The 21,630-nt window shown below is 40.6% G+C and overlaps 1 protein-coding gene across 1 annotated transcript; it reads left to right on the forward strand.

Moving 5' to 3' along the window:
• The first annotated feature begins 6,053 nt into the window (after positions 1 to 6,053).
• Positions 6,054 to 19,969, forward strand: LOC124255512 (carbohydrate sulfotransferase 15-like). Its single transcript, XM_046689448.1, has 9 exons — positions 6,054 to 6,386; positions 10,941 to 11,117; positions 14,152 to 14,371; positions 15,543 to 15,581; positions 16,116 to 16,223; positions 16,847 to 17,003; positions 17,356 to 17,509; positions 18,372 to 18,519; positions 19,588 to 19,969. The coding sequence occupies exons 1-9, from the start codon at positions 6,381 to 6,383 to the stop codon at positions 19,764 to 19,766; spliced, it is 1,188 nt and encodes a 395-aa protein (XP_046545404.1). The 5' UTR covers positions 6,054 to 6,380; the 3' UTR covers positions 19,767 to 19,969.
• Positions 19,970 to 21,630: the final 1,661 nt, after the last annotated feature.

Here is a 21,630-nt window from a genome sequence, read left to right on the forward strand (position 1 = left end):
TGTTCACGATAACGTCCGCATCACCAATACGAAACACGTCTACAACCGATGACACCCGAGTCATTATATTTCACAACATCGAGTCACTATATTTCACAACAGTTCGATTATAAACCGTATTGAGAAAACTGGACACTCTCATGAGAAGTTGATATTTTAATAGTAAAATTTCACCGATGAAATTCTAAATATTACATAAGACTTTTTTATCCACTTGGCCATGTTTCTTTCCACACGGCTTCCGAGCGCTTATTATCCATCCAGCCATATACAAGGCGGGGGTTTGTAGGGGTTTAGCATTGGGCGTGACTGGGCAGGCAGCGTCGTGGTATCAGCACTTATACAAAGTCCACCGAGACGATTAAGTCAGGGAGAGAATACAAAGCGTGTAGATATGAACGTTGCAGTAAGGCTCTCGTGCAGTAGATGTCAGCCCGGTGGTTTAGCCCATATCAGTGTTGATTTGTTGTCTCGTCTAGTGTGATGGGTTGAGACAAGGGAATGGTGTAAGGGGATCAAGTTTGGAGGATTCGATCGAGACATGTTCAATTGTTTTGTGACGTTAAGATAAAACATGTCTCAACCAGCCGCGTATTAAGTTTAAACATGGGACTTTCGTGTAAGTTTATGTTACAAGAAATTATGTCTTTGTGAACCTGTGTGGACATATGGAAGACAAAAAATTATAATTATTATTTTTTTTTGCTTTTTTGAAAACATGAAAACTGAACTTATTTTCTTTTTGGATGTCTGATCAGGAGGTTGTATCATATTTTGTTCCTGTGAATACACAATCCATTTAGAAAGTGGTCAAATGAAACATATGTCATATTTGGGATTACACTTTCATTTAGAAAGTGGTCAAAGTGTCATATTTGTCAGTGGTGGGCTGGCGATTAGTTGATTCACTCTGAGAGCGAGTGTTCGAATACTGGATGGGACTCAACCTATCAAAGTTCTGGAATCTGTACTTTAGTCAGAAAGTTTAATCCTAAATATAACAAATGGTACTTCGTTCCTGTGCCTTCTAGACAGAACTTTTCGGCAACATGTATGTGAGGTGAGGTGAAATTTGGTTTTACGTCGTGCTTGAGAATATTTCGCTCATATGACGACGTGCATGCGTGTGTATGTGCATGTATGGCTGCTTGTACTAGCCCAGACTTAAGCTGGTTTTATAGTGCTAGCTTACTGAGATACCATGCCGCAGTGAAGCATGAATACCCCGCTCAGACACATTATACTGACTCCGAGCCGACTAGTCCTTGTTGTACCCATTAATGCCGAGCGCCAGGCAGGGACCAACAAGTACCATATTTTAACATCTTTTGGTATGACGCGGTCGGGGATCGAACCCGCGACCTTCCGCTCTCCGGGCGGACGCTCTAACCACTACACCACGGAGGCGGTCGCAACATGTAGGCATCAAAAAGTACCTAATTTAATAATAATAATATTCCAATATCAGTTACCTTTACTCCAATTCCCATAGAAATGTTTTTACATATTGTCTAGTTGTACAAAGGCTTATGAGAGTCACTATTAGCTAGGTCTACTGTAGCGATATGGGGGTTCAAACCCGGGCTTTCGGCGAGTCCAGTTAACGCTTTGTCCACTAAGCCACCCAGGAACCACACCTTCTGGTGGCCTATTTGATCTGCGGGATTTATCAAGGATTGTTTGTGATAGCAGGACAATCCCCATAACACATCGCTATCTGTAATGTCCTACACATGAGATTAGAAAACTGAGAATGTGTTCGCATTAGGTAAGTGAGGTCATATGGCTTAAATCCGCTTTGAATAGTGTTTAAGTCATATGACGATCTGGGAAGACGGTGATGTAAGCCTTTAAAGTTCATCACCTCAGTCAAACCAACGAGCATGGATAATACACCTGACAAATCTAGAAACACGATGAAGATAAATCGGTAATCTGAACCATCAATAATATTCTTTTGGCACGTCCAAGGGAGATAAGTTAACAGGTAATGCTCCATACAAAATAGATAAAAATGCCTAAAATGAAAGAGTGAAAAACTACCTTAGATATTTTCTAAATTGTGGTATTTTAAATACAAGTTTTTTGCTTATTCCGCTAATGATTCGTCCAAATAGTATCGTTTGACTTTAAACGTTTGACAAAGTCATCTATAAATATTTCGTTAAACTATCCCATTGTTCATTATATTTTCGCATTAATGGGTACAACAAGGACTGGTCGGCTCGGAGTCAGTATAATGTGTCTGAGTGGGGTATTCATGCTTCACTGCGGCATGGTATCTCAGTGGGCTAGCACTATAAAACCAGCTTCAGTCTGGGCTAGTACAAGCAGCCGCACATACACACGCATGCACGTCGTCATATGAGCGAAATATTCTCAAGCACGACGTTAAACCAATTTCACCTCACCTCACCTCATTATATTTTCGATCTCAACGTTTATACCGAATGCTTCGTTTATTCGTCATTAGTCCAAATGATATCTCAAGACATTTATTCCGAAACACTATGTTTAAAATCCTCTGAGATTGTACGAAAGTTCTATAGTGACCCACTCGGACAGACCTTTTATTTACTTTTTGTCAATATTAACGTGCGTGCATGCGGCGTGGTTATTTCTGAATGTATCGTTGTATCGAGGTGGCCGCGTATGTACGTGAGTGCGGGCCTGTGTGCGTGAGTGCGTGCGCGTGCGTGCGCGCGCGTGCGCGTGGAGAGCTGCTGTACCAGTCCTGTTTTACAGTGCGGACCAATTGAGATACGATGCAGCTGTTTTGGACATCACAGACATAATATGCTGAATAGGCCCGATTTTATCCTGATAATAAAGCACGCAGAGGGACAACAATCATTTAACACATTTTGGTTTGACGCCGTCGGGGATCGAACCTCCAAACATCCACCCTCGGTACAGACACTGTATCTTTTAGACCACCGATGAGTTGTGATTCAGATTAAGAAGCGTACCACATGATGTAGGAACCGGTGTTTGAGCAAATATATCTCCCAATGTGTTTACACTTGGACTCCGTAAATATTGATTGGTTTGTGGTGCGACCAATTCTGTGGTTTCATGTGACACATGACGTCACACTACGTGACATTAAGCTCATTGGTGCCCTTACAAACAGATCGTAATCAATAAAATGTTGTTTGAGTCTCTTTACAGGTTAAACTAATATCGCCTATTGATAGTGTTGACACACGTAGTGGTATTTTTTATCAAGTACAATATCATTTCTTCGTTCAGAGTTTCCATTTCTGGTGTCCCCCGCCGTGATGTTGCTGGAATATTGCTAAAAGCGGCGTAAAACCAAACTCAGTCAGTCAGTCGTTCAGAGTTTAGAAAAGTTGCAAATTTTGAAGGGAATCTTTATTTGAATGTTGGTATTATGTTAGATGAAACATGCACAGAGGGCAATAAATGGTGCAGTTGTGCCCAATATTAATGATGTTACTGGCATATTCGGTGAATAGAACCGCATCCCTTCGTGAATTTAATTCGTTTTCGCGATCAATAGAATTGAAATTTATCAGTTTTATAAAAAAAAGTATTTTTCTTGAATTTGAATGTTATTTATCAAAATGGGATATGCTATATAGACTGTATCCACACCAGACAGGATGAAAGTCAACACTGTTTATATCTAATTTGACAGTGGTCGTTGGCAATTGGTCATTGGTCTTTGTCATGACAAATTAACGCTGAAATTCTTCAAAGGCATTTAGAAGTTGCTGTAGTTAATACAAAACAAATCTTATGGATAACAACTTCTTGATTTATTTTTCACAACGTTTCTGGGTGAGTTCTTGCCCCTTCGTCAGGTGGATAATGATCATAGTGACCAATACAGTATATATTGATGTACAGGAAGCCAGATATGTAAATTAAGTATATACAAGCGCAAGGGGAGAAGGAGATGTAATTAAGCATGTCAACTAACGTATGAAGTATGCCAACCAACTAACTAAATTAACGCTGCTAACTTGGTTTAACATGTCAAACAGCACTAATTAACTAGCGTTGGCGTCCATTCAGTGCTAAATAACTGTTAAGTGCTGGCTTCCATTTGTCCCTTGATTATCACACATCAACGCCAGTTAACTGTTGGCTTCCATTGTTTAGCCTACATCATTGTTGTCTTATTACTTTTGTTGTTCTTACATGTACATATATATACTATCTGTCTCATACCATTCATTCACCTGATGGAGGAGTAAGGAGATACTCCGAAACGTTGTGTAATAAAGAAGTTGATATCCATGTGTCTTCCTTAATTGTCAAACAATGTATTTTGCTATTGTTTAGCTGAATGTTACATCAACCGCTGACTTTTTATTGTACGATATTCATTACCCGGTATTCACCCATGCCACCCGAATATATTTGATTTCATTCAGCTCATCAAGAGGGAAGAGTCTACAACTGTGGTGAAACTTGCACAGCAGGGAGGAAACAGACGTGGATCATCAAGAGGGAACAGTCTACAACTGTGGTGAAACTTGCACAGCAGAGAGGAAACAGACGTGGACCATCAAGAGGGAAGAGTCTACAACTGTGGTGAAACTTGCAAAGCAGAGAGGAAACAGACGTGGACCATCAAGAGGGAAGAGTCTACAACTGTGGTGAAACTTGCACAGCAGAGAGGAAACAGACGTGGACCATCAACAGGGAAGAGTCTACAACTGTGGTGAAACTTGCACAGCAGAGAGGAAACAGACGTGGACCATCAAGAGGGAACAGTCTACAACTGTGGTTTAACTTGCACAGCAGAGAGGAAACAGACGTGGACCATCAAGAGGGAAAAGTCTACAACTGTGGTGAAACTTGTACAGCAGAGAGGAAACAGACGTGGACCATCAAGAGGGAAAAGTCTACAACTGTGGTGAAACTTGCACAGCAGAGAGGAAACAGACGTGGACCATCAAGAGGGAAGAGTCTACAACTGTGGTGAAACTTGCACAGCAGAGAGGAAACAGACGTGGACCATCAAGAGAGGGAAAAATCTACAACTGTGGTGAAAGTCTACAACTGTGGTGAAACTTGCACAGCAGAGAGGAAACAGACATGGACCATTAAGAGGGAAGAGTCTACAACTGTGGTGAAACTTGCACAGCAGAGAGGAAACAGACGTGGACCATCAAGAGGGAAGAGTCTACAACTGTGGTGAAACTTGCACAGCAGAGAGGAAACAGACGTGGACCATCAAGACGCCGACAGTATGTGGCAGTTGACCAAGGTCCTCGTCGTGCAAAAGACGAACATTTAAGCAAAGAAGTCTCAATGTGTAAGATATATATGCAAATAAGTACAGTAAAATAATAAATAATAAAAATATACTATGAAATATATATATGTTGTCTTTGTTTTTATTTTGTGGTAACACCCCTGTTAAGTTTGAAATGGATTGGTCCACATGCCTACTTCGTCTAACGAGCAAAGTCACTCAATCCTGACTATGCCTGGGTCGTCTAATTGCTACTGTTTACCTGTTTTAAACATTAGACGAAACAGGTTGATACCATTCGTGATCTGTATCCGTTGCAGCCCTACCCGATATGTTGCCTTTGTGAACGATAAAACAATATGGAACATGAAATATATTGAGAAAAAGAACCACGAGTTATGTACAATGCATATCGATTTATTTAACTATACTATTCACACTTTGCTAAGGATCAAATCATTGATTCAACAGAACTATGATGTGGGGTCTAATTTGGTTTAAATATCTAAGCTTATTGTAAGCATGGATCCTAGGTTTCAGTATGTCACTGCATCTTGTGGATCCCATACCAGTTATCGACAGGTGTTGTGTACTTGTCAATGACTCGTTCCAAGATTTGCAAAATGGTTGATTGGTGCCATGAAAACCATTGTTATGGTTACTCATGTAACAAGTGTATAAGGTTAGATTAAAGTGGCTGTTTGCCTACAGAAGGATTACCATATTACTATTTATCCAGTTTTGAATGGATACAATTTCAAATTATTAATCTATGTTTAAGTATAGTTGGGACTTTTTGTGATCCTTAGCAAAGTGTGAGTAGTATAATTATGCATGTATTGCCTCTCCATATATTAGAGATGCAATGCGCTGAGACAGTCCGCTTCTAATAAATGCTACATTCAGTAACAGTTCGCATTGAAAATCGATCCAGTCACCATTTTCATCAGACACGTGGTTCTGTTGATTGCCATGGCGACAGATGCAGCGGGACACCCTTCGACCTGATAGGTGTATAAAGCAGCATATAAACACAATACAACTTCACGGAAGCTGGGAATGAAGACGTGGACCCTCCATCAATGGACAGCCTTCACGGGATGAGGAACTGACCTGCATCAGCCATTTGTGCTACCGAGCTTGATATCAAATGAAGGTGAGTAGTAATCATTGGCCATTGTGGTTAATTAGCATGTTGTAAACGTCCGCCTGACCAAAGGTAATTAAGTGCATGTAGATTCGCTTTCTAATGGTATATGTCCATATTACTACATTCAGACTGTGTTGTAGATGGTTGTCGATGCGCGTTACCGTTCTTGTTTGTAAACAGCTGTTGGTGTCCATTGTCATCTATACTGCAACACGAATTGATTTCCTATGCGAAGGTATGTGTAGTGTGTGTAGTCTTCTACATGACAGGGTAACCATCATCAGGGCCCATTTGATTCATAGACTGATGGGGGGCGGTGGGGTAGCCTAGTGGTTAAAGCGTTCGCTCGTCACGCTGAAAACCCGGGTTCGATTCCCCACATGGGTACTATGTATGAAGCCAATTTCTGATGTCAACCGCCGTGATATTACTCGAATATTGCTAAAAGCGGCGTAAAACAAACTCACTCACACACTCACTCATAGACTGACGGAACTAGTTCAACAAGGAACTAGTTCACATGTTTTATAAACGTGGGTCACATTGCTCCAGTTTTAGAGCTACTTTGCTAGTTCTAGATCTACTGCTACTACTACTGCTGTTATTGTCGCTGCCACTACTACTGCCTCTACTACCACTACCAATACAGATACTTGTACTAGTACCAATTAAATAATTAAATAGTTAAATAATTTCATGGGTCGAAGAACGACAACCCCTGTGTGTTCTTGCGCTGTCACCCTGAACTATACAATGACGTCTACGTCGGCGCTCAAATGGCAGGCATGCGCCTTCAGGATGTCGTCACGGTTGTACCGCCCAGTGACACTTCCGTGAAGACCGTTTAAAAGATGTTGTAGCATACTTTGACGTCGGTGCCTTTGATCCCAAGTGTGGTGTAACCTATAGTTACACCACGCTTTTGTAAGCCCCTACCCTTGCTGCTCAGTCATTAGCTGACACAGGTCACGCCCACAAACGGCAATGAATGACTCGCAACATTTTTTTACATGTTATTCCAACAGTAATAATCGAAAAGAAACAGACACAAATAACTGGAAATTAAACATTCATTTGCTTGGTGGAAAACCAATTGTTTGTCATCAACAGTGAAATCTTTGATATCAGGTATGCAGTCCATTTTTCTATTATCACGCCACTGAAAACACCTAATGCCAACCTCGTGTTCTTTCTTGTGTTCACACTTTCCGTTTCTGATAGAAGATATTTCACATCGTCGTCATTGACAGGTTCGGGAAATCTGATATTTGCTTCATCCGATGGACGGGCAGGCGTTGTTTCCACATCATTTGTTTCCATTTTGGAGACAGGCAAATTTTCTTTCATGCACAAACTATCATCTATTTCCTCCAAAACAGCGTTTGTGTCAATTTCAAAGATTCCAAAATCCATGCTTTCCAAATGGATGTCATAGTTTTCTACGACTTGAGATAAGGACAGTTCTGACAGACCTTTGAAAACTTCACACTCACTTTCCATGGCCGAGGCAATCTGACTTAATGTAATGTCGTCAATATCAGTATCCTAACAATCAGTCGTGTTCGAACTCGCCATTTTCGTTATTTGCTGTTTTATCGCCAGGACAAACTGAAAAGTGGTGGGAAATTCAAAATTTACCTCACATCCAGTTTGTGACGTCAAAGTATGCTACAAGTGAGTTACATCACTCCACACTCGTGATTGGCTTGGTTACCTTACAGTTTTGTGTGGCTTTGATTGACAGGAGAATTTGACAACTCCGCCCCTCGTGTCAATTCTCAAAGCCACACAAAACTGTGAGGTAACCAAGCCAATCACTCGTGTTGAGGTGATGTAACTACTACTTCTGTCACAGTGATTACCGAGGAACGTTTTATATTTCTAGATTTATTAATCATGCATACTTCTCCCTCAAAGTGGTAAGCCTGATGGTTAAAGCGTCCGCTTGCCAAGCTGAAGATCCGGGTTCGATTCCCCACATGGGTACAATGTGTGGTGTGAGAAGCCAATTTCTGGTGTCCCCGCCTTGATATTGCTGGAATATTGCTAAAAGCGGCGTACAATCATCCTCACTCACTACTCACTCTCCCACAGTAGATATTATATAATAATGCATCAATGATTTGAACAAGTTATGTAACTATGACACGGCCTATGGTATTAATGGTAAACATATCTTATTCATTGTTTCATCTACAATTTTTAAACTGGTATCGCTGTTGTAATGCGCAATCGATTGAGAAGACAGCTGGAGAACACTGGAGATAGAAAGAGTTGCCCAGAAGACAGTATCCTAGCATTTGAAGGACTGAATACTGGAAATGGTTCATGTGACTTCACGTGACATAGTATAGTCTGTCCGCAGATGTAAATGCTTCAAGTGTTTTTGTCATGAAAGATCATAGATATAAATAAAATTTTAAGCCAAGCGCTTATTAAACTGTTTCCATGAAGGGGAGGGAACTGGCGTATATCCGTAGGCCAGTATCGTAGGCTGTTTGAGTTTTATGAAAGCGTTGTAGACAACAGATGTGGACACATGGATTTCTGTGTAGGGACAACATATGACCTGGGAGCCTAGTGAACCACGAAATATTATGCAGATGCAATGTATTGGAATAAGATGAGATTACATCCCCAAACAGACCATTCATCCGGTGACCGTGTGCCTAAGAATAGTTTCCTTCTCTTAAACATCCAAAGATACAATAGACCTGCTGTATGTATTCTATGTGTAACCTTCACAGACGGAAACATAACACGCACGGTAACATAACACGCACGGTAACATCTGTTTACGAATACAATCGACTTTTGTACTCGGCACACTCTTCAAATTTCATGCTCTCTTGAACCGCGGGGTCGATGGGATTCTATTGTGCGGTATCGATGCATTTAGAAAATCGTATTTTCCTCGATCCAGTTGGACGAATCATCGACAGTTGCTTACAGTAAAATTTTTATGATTTGTCCCTTCTGTTTTAACGTAAACAATATGCCTGTAGATTGTTTGATGCTGATCCAACTTCAACAAAACTTTTTTAATACTTTCGACATCTGTCAAAAGTGTTCCCGCAAACTATGCATTGATCTACGACACACATTAGAAGTTAACAATGATCTTTCTACGGACCAGTGTGACGTCGTCTTTTGCTTTTGTTAATTACTATGTCATGTAGGGCGGTGATGCAGTACAAACATCCTTAAACAAACCGTTAACAGTACCGTTATCACGTACATTGCCTTGTAGTGAGGGCGGTGGGATGCATGGTTAAAGCGTTGGCTCGTCAAACATCCGGGTTCGAAACAAAATGTTGAAGCCCACTGGTGTCCCCGTTGATGTTGCTGGAATATTGCTAAAAGCGGCGAGAAACCAAACTCAGTCAGTCAGACAGTCTTACAAGTGATATACTCGGGTTCTTATGCAGAAACGATGGGACACCAAGGAAGAAGTATACTTCATGAATTTAAACCAGCAATCGGTCAAACCTACTTGTGGTGTCAGCCAAGGCATAATGAGGTCATTTTACGATGATGACCAGACTTACAAATACACACCCTTCTGTATCCCTTGTGATTTTTTTATATTATTTTTATTAATATTATGATTATAGGATATGGTATTTTTCCCCTCGATCATTGGATGTCAATCTCAACGGCACATCGTATTATCAATCTCAACTCCCTGGGGAGTATACAACTCTTGCTGCCACTAGGCGCACCGAGTTATTGTGGCTTTCTCATCCTAACTAGATACCCATTCACAGCTGGGTGGACTGGGACATATAGTCACAGTACTTTGTCCAAGTTCACTGCACGTTGCTGTACCCGCAACTAGGTGTTTGCACGTATTCATGTGGCCACCATCTGGCCATATACCAACGGATTCGTGGGTTCATTTAAGTGGACAGGTTCACCATTAAACATATTATACTCGTACTTGACTGTGTGGACTTTACAAGGTATTCACATGATCATGCAATAAATCTGAAAGGTTTGTCACCTCATCATCGCGGGGTGTGCGGACGCGGGGTGTGTGTGGTGGTGGTGTGGTTTCCGTTGATGACATCGAAATGATGTCAAACAAACTTGCCACATATTCAACTCATGATCACAAATACGCCGCTCTCTTAAACAAAACAAAACCGTATCCCCACTGTTCTAAAATGCAGGGGGGGGGCGGTGGGGTAGCCTAGTGGTTAAGGCGTTCGCTCGTCACGCCGAAGACCCGGGTTCGATTCCCCACATGGGTACAATGTGGTAAGCTCATTTCTGGTGTCCCCTGTCGTGATATTGCTGGAATATTGCTAAAGGCGACGTAAAACTAAATTCACTCACTCACTCTAAAATGCAGGGGCTATTTTGCACGGGGCTTCTTTGCTTGTTTTTCAACGCTGCATTCACAAATATTACAGCTACATATGGATTCGGTCTGTATATAATCGAGTCTGGACCAGGCAATCCAGTGATGAACAGTATCAGCATCGATCTACGCAATTTGGATACGATGACTTGGTTAGTTATCTGCAAACCCTAAAGTGTGTTGTTTCTATGTTGCAGTGGCATATCAGGATCTTTATTCTTACATTGTGCCTATTATCGACGCTCGTGGTATGGAAGTCCACTACTATGTCCAATAAGAAGGCTGGAAGGATGACCCCAACAGTCAGACCAATATGTCCTGGACCAGAGAGACCCGGGGAGAAGACTAAACCGGGATTTGATATTCTCAGTTTTGTAAGTACCAGGTGGACTGTGTATGCTGGTGAGTGAGTGAATGAGTTAGTGAGAATGAGTGAGTGAGTGAGAATGACAAAACGCGCACTTTCCGTTATCCCATGCGTTGACTTATATGCCTGTACTGTACACATTTGAGGTAAACATCGTGGTCGCAACATGTCGATGATTCCAGCAAAATAATCAGTACCAAATGATATTACACATATATATATACCGGTAATATTGCACAGCCCTATATATATATAAACTAGGGCTGTGCAATATTACCGGTATATACCGGTACAGTATCGCGATATGGTTCAGATTCTGCAACAGTGGGTAATCCAGAGTTAGCCCCCTTTGAATTATCTGCCCTTGACTTCCATAGCAACAAATTGTGCCCTAAAAGTGCCAAATATACTTTTATTTCTGTTGGTTTCGTGTAACATTTTACAGGTGGAAGTATCTTTATGAGAGACTCTAAAAGTACCAGATATGGGTTTGAATGGTTTCACATGTGACATTTTGGAGGAATGAAGTGGCATCAAATGGACCAATTTGTTACTGGACTTACTAGTGGACTTCTGGCTCTGAGTGACCATTTCACAGTTAACCTTATTTTGTATTTTTGCTTGTTTCACAATGAGACATATGTTATCTATTTATCATAAAGGCCTAAGCCTTATAAATTTTGTAGGACTGTATAATGACATTCTAGTCAAGGATCTTAGTTACAGTAGATCACCTAAATCATGTGTTTGTTTCATTTTGCAATAGTTCAATATAGAGCTGTGACGATATATCGTAGTATCGATAATCGTGATACTTTATCTGACGATAAATATATCGATACTTTTTTTCGTATCGTGATATATATCGTTGACCTTACAATTATTAATTTTCACCAGAAATTGTCGGTTATGTCAAAATTTACACTGTTACTTGCTATCAAAATATACATTTTGAAAGAAAATAACTAAAGATAGCATATCGTGATATGCATCGAATCGAATCGTATCGTTCCAAGATATCGCAATACGTATCGTATCATGACATTTCTGTATCGTCACACCTCTAGTTCAATAACACATGGATGAATCACTGACATACATTACATTGTGCATTCTATTGAAGCAAACAACACTGACCATGAGAACCATGTTATACTATTACCTTTATCATTATGTTCGCAAAACTTTATTGCAATACTTTAATTAAACATTCTACATTAAGGCTCTATATCATTTTGTTTATCTGTACACCACTGGCATACAGCCATACACAATGGGGACGGGAAGCCTGAAAGTATGGTGCAACAGTAACTTAGACGATAGCACACAGAGAGCTATTATGAATTTATGATGTACGCACTTGGGCAGAAACCTTCCAGTCAATATATCACAATATGTATTTCAGTATCTCTTAAATTATTGCAATATAACGCAATATGAGAATTAGGGCAATATCCAGTCCAAATATCAATAAGCCTTTTGAGAAGTATTATATCACATCACTTGGTGGTAAGATACTTCAGGTTAAAATGTTTAGACGAGAATTAAGGCATGGCCATGGGCACCAGTTGTGCTCCTCGTCTTGCGGGTGTGTTTACAAATGCATCTGAATAAGAATTTCTGTTCGGGTTGGCAAAGTAAAAACACAGTAATTTGGCCAAGACGTTTAGCTTCAGCGAAAGTGGAAATAGCATGGTTCAGGACTGCCAGTTCTCTTGTAGACCTACAGTGAATGAATGGGGATTTAGGGTTAACGTCTCTTGAACAGTACTCCAGTTATATACCAATGCTGACGCATAACCCTATATGTCATCGATCACAGTTCGATCACGTGTAATTCCGTCATAATGAGGTCCCTAGATGGTGGCCTTCCTGTGGATGTTAGCGTTCTCTAGCACTCCTATATATTGTGTTGTTTATTGACAGTGTGTTACATATACTCTCAAATGGTTTTAAATATGATATGTGATATCAAATTAATATATTGTCCTTCGACGACAGGATTTTATACAATTCAAATATGTTTGTTCTTAGTGTATGGCTGAGATATTACCGATGTGACGTTAAATTGTAACTCACTCACTGTGAGATACGTAGTAACCTTTTGGAGTGACTTGCCAATCTCAAATATATATCCTCCCTCAAAGCAAGATTCTTAACCTAGCTGGTGTTCCCTGTTAATGTGTGGAGTTGTGCGCGTCATAGCTAAATTAATCATTATTGTTCTAAAATATCCTTCTTCTTCCCATCATCATCATCATCATCATCATCATCATCATCATCATCATCATCATCATCATCAGGTTTGGAGGGTGGTGGGATAGCTTAGTGGTTAAAGCGTTCGCTCGTCACGCCGAAGACCCGGGTTCGATTCCCCACATGGGCACAATGCGTGAATCCCATTTCTAGTGTCCCCCGTCGTGATATTGCTGGAATATTGTTAAAAGCGGCGTAAAACCATACCCACTCACTCATAGGTTTGGTGGCTGACGTCAGCATGATACTGTCTCTACCCTTAACCTCATCATAGCTTTTGATCGTAACTTTAATTCAAAATAATATAAATATCTTTCTCCTAGGAATCAGAAAGGGCAGGGTAATTCATAATCTAAAAGGGCATGTTGGTGAGGATTATCGACAAAATAACAAAACTGATATGAAGTCAAACACAGTCTTGAATTTTAATTCACATGTTCATTTATTACTCTGTTCCCATTTTGATTTAGGATAATTTGAGAAAAGTATTTGAAGACATAGATCTGTTATCACAGTCATGTAATTATATGAACTTCGTGTATGTTAATTAACAATTCTTCAACATGGTAAACAAGGCAATCAGTAGAAAATCCACGGCACAGAGACACATTGATCCTTTGAACGAAGCCTAGTGGTTAAAGCGTCCACTCGTCACGCTGAAAACCCGGGTTCGATTCCCCACATGGGTACAATGTGTGAATTTCTGGTGTTCTCCGCCGTGATATTGCTGGAATATTGCTAAAAGCGGCGTAAAACCATACTCACTCACTCATAATCTATTACAGCCGCGACCTGAGTACATCGGCAACTTCCGCAACCCGTGTTGGTATGGGCACAGGTACTCGGACGACATCTATTCATCAATCCGCTGTATCCCAGTGTTCTATATCGTTGGACAACCAAAGTGCGGAACCACTGACCTCTTCTGCAAACTGTCCACCCATCCCGACATCGCCGATAAAACTGCCTACTCGGCAATTCACTGGTTGTCAAGGGGGCGGTATAGTAAGTATGGCCATGAACGAACGGATGGCTTTAACGCCACGGTTTATGGTACACCAGGATCCGCTCGCTGGGGGTACGAATGTGAGGTTTGCTCTGACATTGATCTTTTCATTATGGACACCCTACTCGTGCATTAACGTGGTTGACGCCTGGTACTTGCTTTACTTCGGGCTTTTCTCCCTTATAAAATTTGGAGGTCGTTATGTGAAGAAGATATAGCTCAAAGCGGCGTAAAAAGCACCCAGTCAGTCGCTCTTGTCGGTTGATCTTCCATGGGCGGTGGGGTAGCCTAATGGTTAAAGCGTTGGCTTGTCACGCCGAAGACCCGGGTTCGAATCCCCACATGGGCACAATGTGTGAAGCCCATTTCTGGTGTCCCCCGCCGTGATGTTGCTGGAATATTGCTAAAAGCGGCGTAAAACCAAACTCAGTCAGTCAGTCAGTTGATCTTCCACTGAAATGTTCATATCAGCTACAGTCATCAGCTGCCCTATCAATCCCCGTGCCAGAATACCCGTACCACAGACATATTTTACCCGTGAAGATCCAGGTTAAAATTGCTCTTCAGCAATCCGTGTTTGCCGTAGGATGCGACTAACGGGATCGGATGGTCAGGCTCGCTGAGTTAGTTGACACATGTCATCGTATCCCAACTGCGTAGACCGATGCTTATGTTGTTGATCACTTGGTTATCTGGTCTAGACTCGTCTTCTGATATATTTAGTTACAGACTTTCTCAATGCTGCTTACAAACCATATTACGCAGACTGATTAGGGCCAGCCATCGTGTATAATAAAGGGATAAAACATTCCAATAATCATATGAAATGTCCTTTGTCGATACCGACTATATCATAAGCATGTGTTTATGAACCATTTTGAAAAAGTAATCACAACAGGTGCTAGCGAAGAGGTGAGCACATCTTGTCCGTCACAAACACATGCAAAGGTAAGGCAATTATTCAGTTTTAAACACACGTTACGATATGGTAAACTAGGAAGTTGCAAGTGATATCAGTATGCTTTCCCATGCGTCAAACGTGGTTTTCTTCCATACACTTCAATTAGGGTAAAAATCGGCATATCCACTAAATTCGCGTCAACTATAGATATTAAATATGCTCTGAAGTATAGCCACATTAATTAAACTGTGTAACGTTCTTCTTTTCAGAGCAGAGGCTTCTAGACGCTCCGCCTAAATATAGACCTCGTAAGTGTTTATTCAATGTAACTTGAGTTTATGGTCATGAGAGTGTGTGAGCTGACGCTGTTGTTTTTCTCCTTCATTTACTGTGCTACCAAAGCGGTCGTATTCCGACATATAATGTAGTTTAGTTCTGTTCATCGACGGAATATGTAGCAAAGAATCATAGACCTTAGGCGAATTGTCAGATATGCAGCGCTATATCCATACAAGATGAAACTACGATTTAACCTTTGGTTGTCATCAGCGTTGACTGTCACAGAGACTCTGGTTGTCATTAGAATTGACTAGAGACCCAGGTTGTCATCAGAATTGACTGTCACAGAGACCCAGGTTGTCATCAGAATTGACTGTCACAGAGACCCAGGTTGTCATCAGAATTGACTGTCACAGAGACCCAAGTTGTCATCAGAATTGACTGTCACAGAGACCCAGGTTGGCATCAGAACTGACTGTCACAGAGACTCTGGTTGTCATCATCGGACGTACTTCCGTATTCTTTCAAACCATAATGTCATAGTTTTCCATTTCCTTTCACAGGTTTAACGTTTGATCATTACGCTTTGAGATTCCGCAACAGCACCATTCAAGTGGAGCGGACGGTGAACCTTACCTCCAAGATAATAGATTACCATCCTATGATTATAGGTAGGTCACAAGTGGTAAGTTAGATGCTCGTGCGTGTATACATAGGTGCCAGTGCTGGACACAAATGTCTCACTGTCGCAGATGTTATTGCATGATGAACTTGTTGGACTCAACATAGGTTTGACTGTCATATATCAGTACTTTTACTTTTATACAGACTCCGGTTGTCATAAGCGTGGACTTTTATAGTGACTCTGGTTGTCATCAGCGTTGACTTTCACAGAGAGTCTGGTTTTATAGTGACTCTGGACTCTGGTTGTCATCAGCGTTGACTTTCACAGAGACTCTGGTTGTCATCAGTGTTGACTGTCACACAGACTCTGGTTGTCATAAGCGTTGACTGTCACAGAGACTCTGGTTGTCATATTCGTTCACTGTCACAGAGACTCTGGTCGTCATAAACGGTGACTGTGACACAGAGACTCTGGCTGTCATCAACAGTGACTGCCGTAAATATTCGTTTTGATTTGGGCGTTGACTGCCATGGCGAGGAAGGTTTATATACACGTTGATTGTCACATATAACTACACTGACAGTACCAAAGTCCAGGAACTATCATTTAAATCTAAATTTAAAGAGTTCCAAAATAACTACGATAACATATGGTCTATATTCGTTTTAGGTGATCACTCACCATCTACCTTTTCGGACAACGGACACTGGCAGGAATATGTTGGTAATGAGAACTGCCAGGAACCAAGGATCCTGAATGCCCATTACCTAAGATATATGATTCCAGATGCCAAAATAATATTGACGCTAAGGGACCCAGCGTCCAGGTGAGTACCGGCCTACTGTGCGTGCCCCCCTACGTTACCCTTGGCCTCCAGGGGATTGGATGGCTAGATCATGTGTCATGGGGGGATCTTGTGTCAGCGTGGCTCGGAGGCATTATGCAGCAACCATGCAAATAGAAAATGCCCTGCATATCACTGAATGACTTGTTAGCATGTGTGAAAATCTGTCTCTCATTCTTTTTTTTCAACTGACTGTCACAGACACAGGTTGTCATCGGAGACAATTAGTTGAAATATGCGTTGTTGCAGATATTCTGGTAGATATAAGCACGCAGATTAATATTATTTCCTCACAAGTGATGCAACTGTTGTATTTCCTCATCCTCTGTTACAGACTATATTCCAGTTACTGTTATTTTCTTGGCGATGGAACACCGGAGGCGTTTCATGAACATGTTGTCAACGAAACCAAGATGTACACTGACTGTTTTAAGAAGCACGGGGTACGGCAATGTGCTTACGATAATACTTTGTCGGAAATGAGTTCTGTAAGTACCATTAAGAACTCAATGACACTATGAGTGAGTGAGTTAAAATTTATAGTCACATTGGCAATATTTCAGACATATCGTGACTTTCAAGTTTATAAATTCATAATAAACACAATTAAATTATATAAACCTGTCGACGAAGGACAGTAAAACCAACTAGAATATCGCAGTATCAAGAATTAAAACTAGCATCTCTCTTTAAATTTAGATTTCAAATTAGGACAATACAGTATAAAATGGGCTATAGATCGCCAACAACCACAATTGATGAACTGTATTTGCTTAGTGTCAAAATAATCGACGACAACCTTTTCAGTCATACTATTAATAGTTTACGATACGTATCGCGATGTCCATATTCACGTCAAATCATGAGGAAACGTCTTGACTGAATATTTCAGAGCCGGTTCCAAAGAAACAGGTAGCTGTAGACACGTTTCTCGCTGCTATTTTAGTAGCAAACATAACACGCTTATTACGGATCACTTGGCTGACAAAATATGGAATGGGATTGTCAAGGAATAAATAGTAATTATTTCAGCAAAATATCGTTGTGTATCAATACAAAACCGATATCGAATAGGTGTCGTTGCATGAACAATCACGACGTACCGGTATACCGTTTCATCCCGACTGACAACAGTGTGTGAGTGAATGAGTGAGTGAGTATGGTCTTACGCCATTTTAAACAATATTACAGCAATATCACGTCGGGGGAACGCAACGAATGGGCTTCACGCTTTCCACCCATGTGAGGACTCGAACTTCGGCATGAGAAGCGAACGATTTAACCGCTAAGCTACTCTTCCGCTCTTACATGTATCATTGAGCTTTAGTAATTGTTTCTCCATCTTCTTAGATGAGAGTCGGAATGGGGTTGTATTCCGTGTACCTTGAAGACTGGTTCCAGACGTTTCCACGGAAACAGATCTTTGTCTCATTTCTGGAAAACTTCTCGAAGGAACCAGAAGCGACGCTTGAAAAAATGTTTTCATTTTTGGAAGTCTGTAAGTAAACATTTTAATGATTTGAATCCCGTACATGTAAAATGTGTTACCATTTATATCTCATTTGTAGATGACACATTATTATGTAAATGTCATATATTCATAGTTATTAATATTACCGTACAGACTGTAATATGTCCCTGCAAATGTAAGTTATGGAACTTGAGAAATGTACAACGACTGAAGAAAGGATAAAGTGTTGATTTCATTAGATTTTCCAAGGAGTAAGCTGCCATATACTCTACTTCTTTTAAATAAATTGTTTTAGAAACAGTATTGCGATACAGTATCAAAGGTCTTTAAATGACATTTAGAGTGAGAGAGTGAGTTTAGTTTTACGCCCTCAGCAATATTCCAGCTATATGGCGGCGGTCTGTAAATAATCGAGTCTGGGCCAGACAATCCAGTGATCAACAGCATGAGCATCCATCTGCGCAATTGGGAACCGATGACATGTGAGAACCAAGTCAGCGAGCCTGACTACCCGATCCCGTTAGTTGTCTCTTATGACAAGCATGGGTTGCTGAAGATCAATTCCAACCCGGACCTTCACGGGTCAAATGACATTTAGAAGTGATACAGATAAGGAAGAGAGTTGTTGGATGTCAACTTCTTTATAATGCTTAACACGTGGTAACGTGTGAGTGTCTTTGTGGAAAATATCAGTTGTTCTTCTTGCAAATATATATCTCCGTTAAACAAATATTACTTGAAGACATTTATACATTTAGTAAGAGCGTCAGTGCTGGTTCCAAACTTTACAACCTCGCCACAGTTCATAACAGGACTTGATGGGGCAGTGCCCGTTCATGATTCCTGCACATGGATCGTTGATTCAAATTCAAGAAGCGCATTGTCGTTTGTCACTGCTATGACCATATGATGAGCTTACCAAAGTGATGAACGCCCATGATCTGATTCAATTTGCAGTAGCATAACTGAAATTGTTGTGAACCAGACACTCCCATTTTTAAATTTTCGAATTATGTTCTCAAGGCAAAAGCAAAACACAAACACACCACAGCTACAACACCTTGATTTAAAAGATTGTTGTGTTCTGTTTTTCAGCACCGTTGAGCCGATCGGAAATTAAGAAGATAGCAAACGCAAGCATCATTAACAAGGGCAAAGTTCGAACAAAGTCACAACCAATGTTAGCAAAGACGAAGGCCCTACTGGACACGTTTTATGAACCTTTTAATACAAAGCTGAAAGCTATGTTGAAAGAAGAACCTAATCCATTTTAACGAACACTCGGTTTCCGGACTGACCAGTGTTCATACAAATAGTCTTTATAGTAATTGGAAAGAAAGGAAGACGTCCGTGATCCAGGGTGTCTGGATTAATGAGGTTACAGGTCTGTATGTCGTCCACAATTAGCATGATCACAATGTAAAACTAAACCGACAATCAATGTACAATTCATCAATCAAACTGTGTATTTTGTAAATGCTTGTTACTTCTGAGAAACATACCACTGTCTCCCAGTTATTCACACAGTTCGCGATACGGCAATACCACTGAAGAGACGTAAATATTGACGCAATTGTCAGAGAGCTGTGATAGTTTACAGGTGTTAATCGTTTATGAGTTTGGCAGGCGGAATGAGTTGAACTTTTTCGTCCCTGAATTGGGCTTCACCTATTTTATCCATGTGGGCAATCGAACCTTATGTCCGGCGTGACAAGCGAAAGCTTCAACCACTGGGCTAACCCCTCCGCCCCGGGTGTTAAGATCAGAACGGGATCGACATCTGTTAGGAATTGGTTGTACTAAACATTTGAAATGATGCCAACAACGAGAGTCTAGAATGCTCCGGATTCAGTTATAGCTGTGAGTTTGCACGACATCTAACAACATTCCTACAACATACCGGCGGACTACAACACAGCACAGGAGTCACCCTTTCCACTAATGTTGTCCAATCACTCGCCGAACTGTCACGCCAACATACTGACCTCAGTGTCTTGAGGACACTGACCTCATATTCCAAAACACGTGAAAAGAGAACGAATTCAGCACGTGGACTGCTTTTGATGTACGTTGATGAACACAGAATCAGAAAATAGATTGTCTTTAGTAACGAATAATGATGAAAAGTACACATTCACAATACCTGTGAAGATCCGGGTTAGAATTGATCTCTGGAACCCATGCTTGTCATAAGAGGCGACCAACGGATCGGATGGTCAGGCTCGCTGATTTGGTAGACACATGTCATCGTATTCCAGTTGCGTAGAACGATGCTCATGCTGTCGAGCACTGGATTGTCTGGTCCATACTCGATTACTTACAGACCGCCACCATAAAGCTGTGATATGGCTGACCGGCGTTAAAAATCCAACCAACCAACATATTTGTAATATCGGGTGTGTTGTACTGTTGAATCAGATTTGTTGTGTTATGTTCAATAATATTTTGCGTGTACAAATCAATATCATTCGAATTCCAATTTGAAATCAACCTTGTAGATAGCAATGCTGACGTATATCGTTGCTTACTGCGAAAGAGAGTTACCGAAATGATACGTATAAAATCTTCTTCTGTATGTACATACATTGATACTGTTTAATTTTAGAATTGGTCTCGTCAAAATACTCGTCAGGGATCATCATTAGATACCTAAACGTAATTATATATTGTGTTCAGTAACAAACATTGTATATAATATGAAGATGCATATAACCTTCTGGTGAAATATAAATCATAAGGCTTCTGGAATAAAAGCATAATGCATGCATGTGTGTGCGTGCGTGCGCGCGCGTGAATGTCATCATTCAGAGTGTAAACAATGTACATATGAATGAACGTAAATATCGTGCAGTGACGTGAGAACATGTCTACTTACAAGATCGCTCCATACTGCACCACTCGTGAAGTTCCGGGTAAGCATTAGGGGTGGGTATTGCAGAGAATTGTCATATTGCGATATATTGCAAGGATTAGTTTTTAACAAAAACTACTTATAATCGAGTTAATGCTTGATTATAAAGCAAAAACACAACAACATCACTATGATTGATTACCTTTTATAAAAACTTTTAATCATGACAAAATAAAAATGTAAGTAACATTTGGCACTAATGAAACAGGGAAAAGAACAATTAAAAA

Source organism: Haliotis rubra, unplaced genomic scaffold (genome assembly GCF_003918875.1).
Source record: "Haliotis rubra isolate DU_JTF1 unplaced genomic scaffold, ASM391887v1 Scf601, whole genome shotgun sequence".
In the NCBI taxonomy this organism is placed as follows: domain Eukaryota; kingdom Metazoa; phylum Mollusca; class Gastropoda; order Lepetellida; family Haliotidae; genus Haliotis; species Haliotis rubra.

Bases quoted from the DNA above. Each gene is read 5' to 3' on its own strand.
- LOC124255512 (XM_046689448.1), top strand. The intron at 15,582-16,115 runs GTAAGTGTTTAT...TTCCTTTCACAG, and splicing joins TCCGCCTAAATATAGACCTC to GTTTAACGTTTGATCATTAC. The intron at 16,224-16,846 runs GTAGGTCACAAG...TATTCGTTTTAG, and splicing joins TTACCATCCTATGATTATAG to GTGATCACTCACCATCTACC.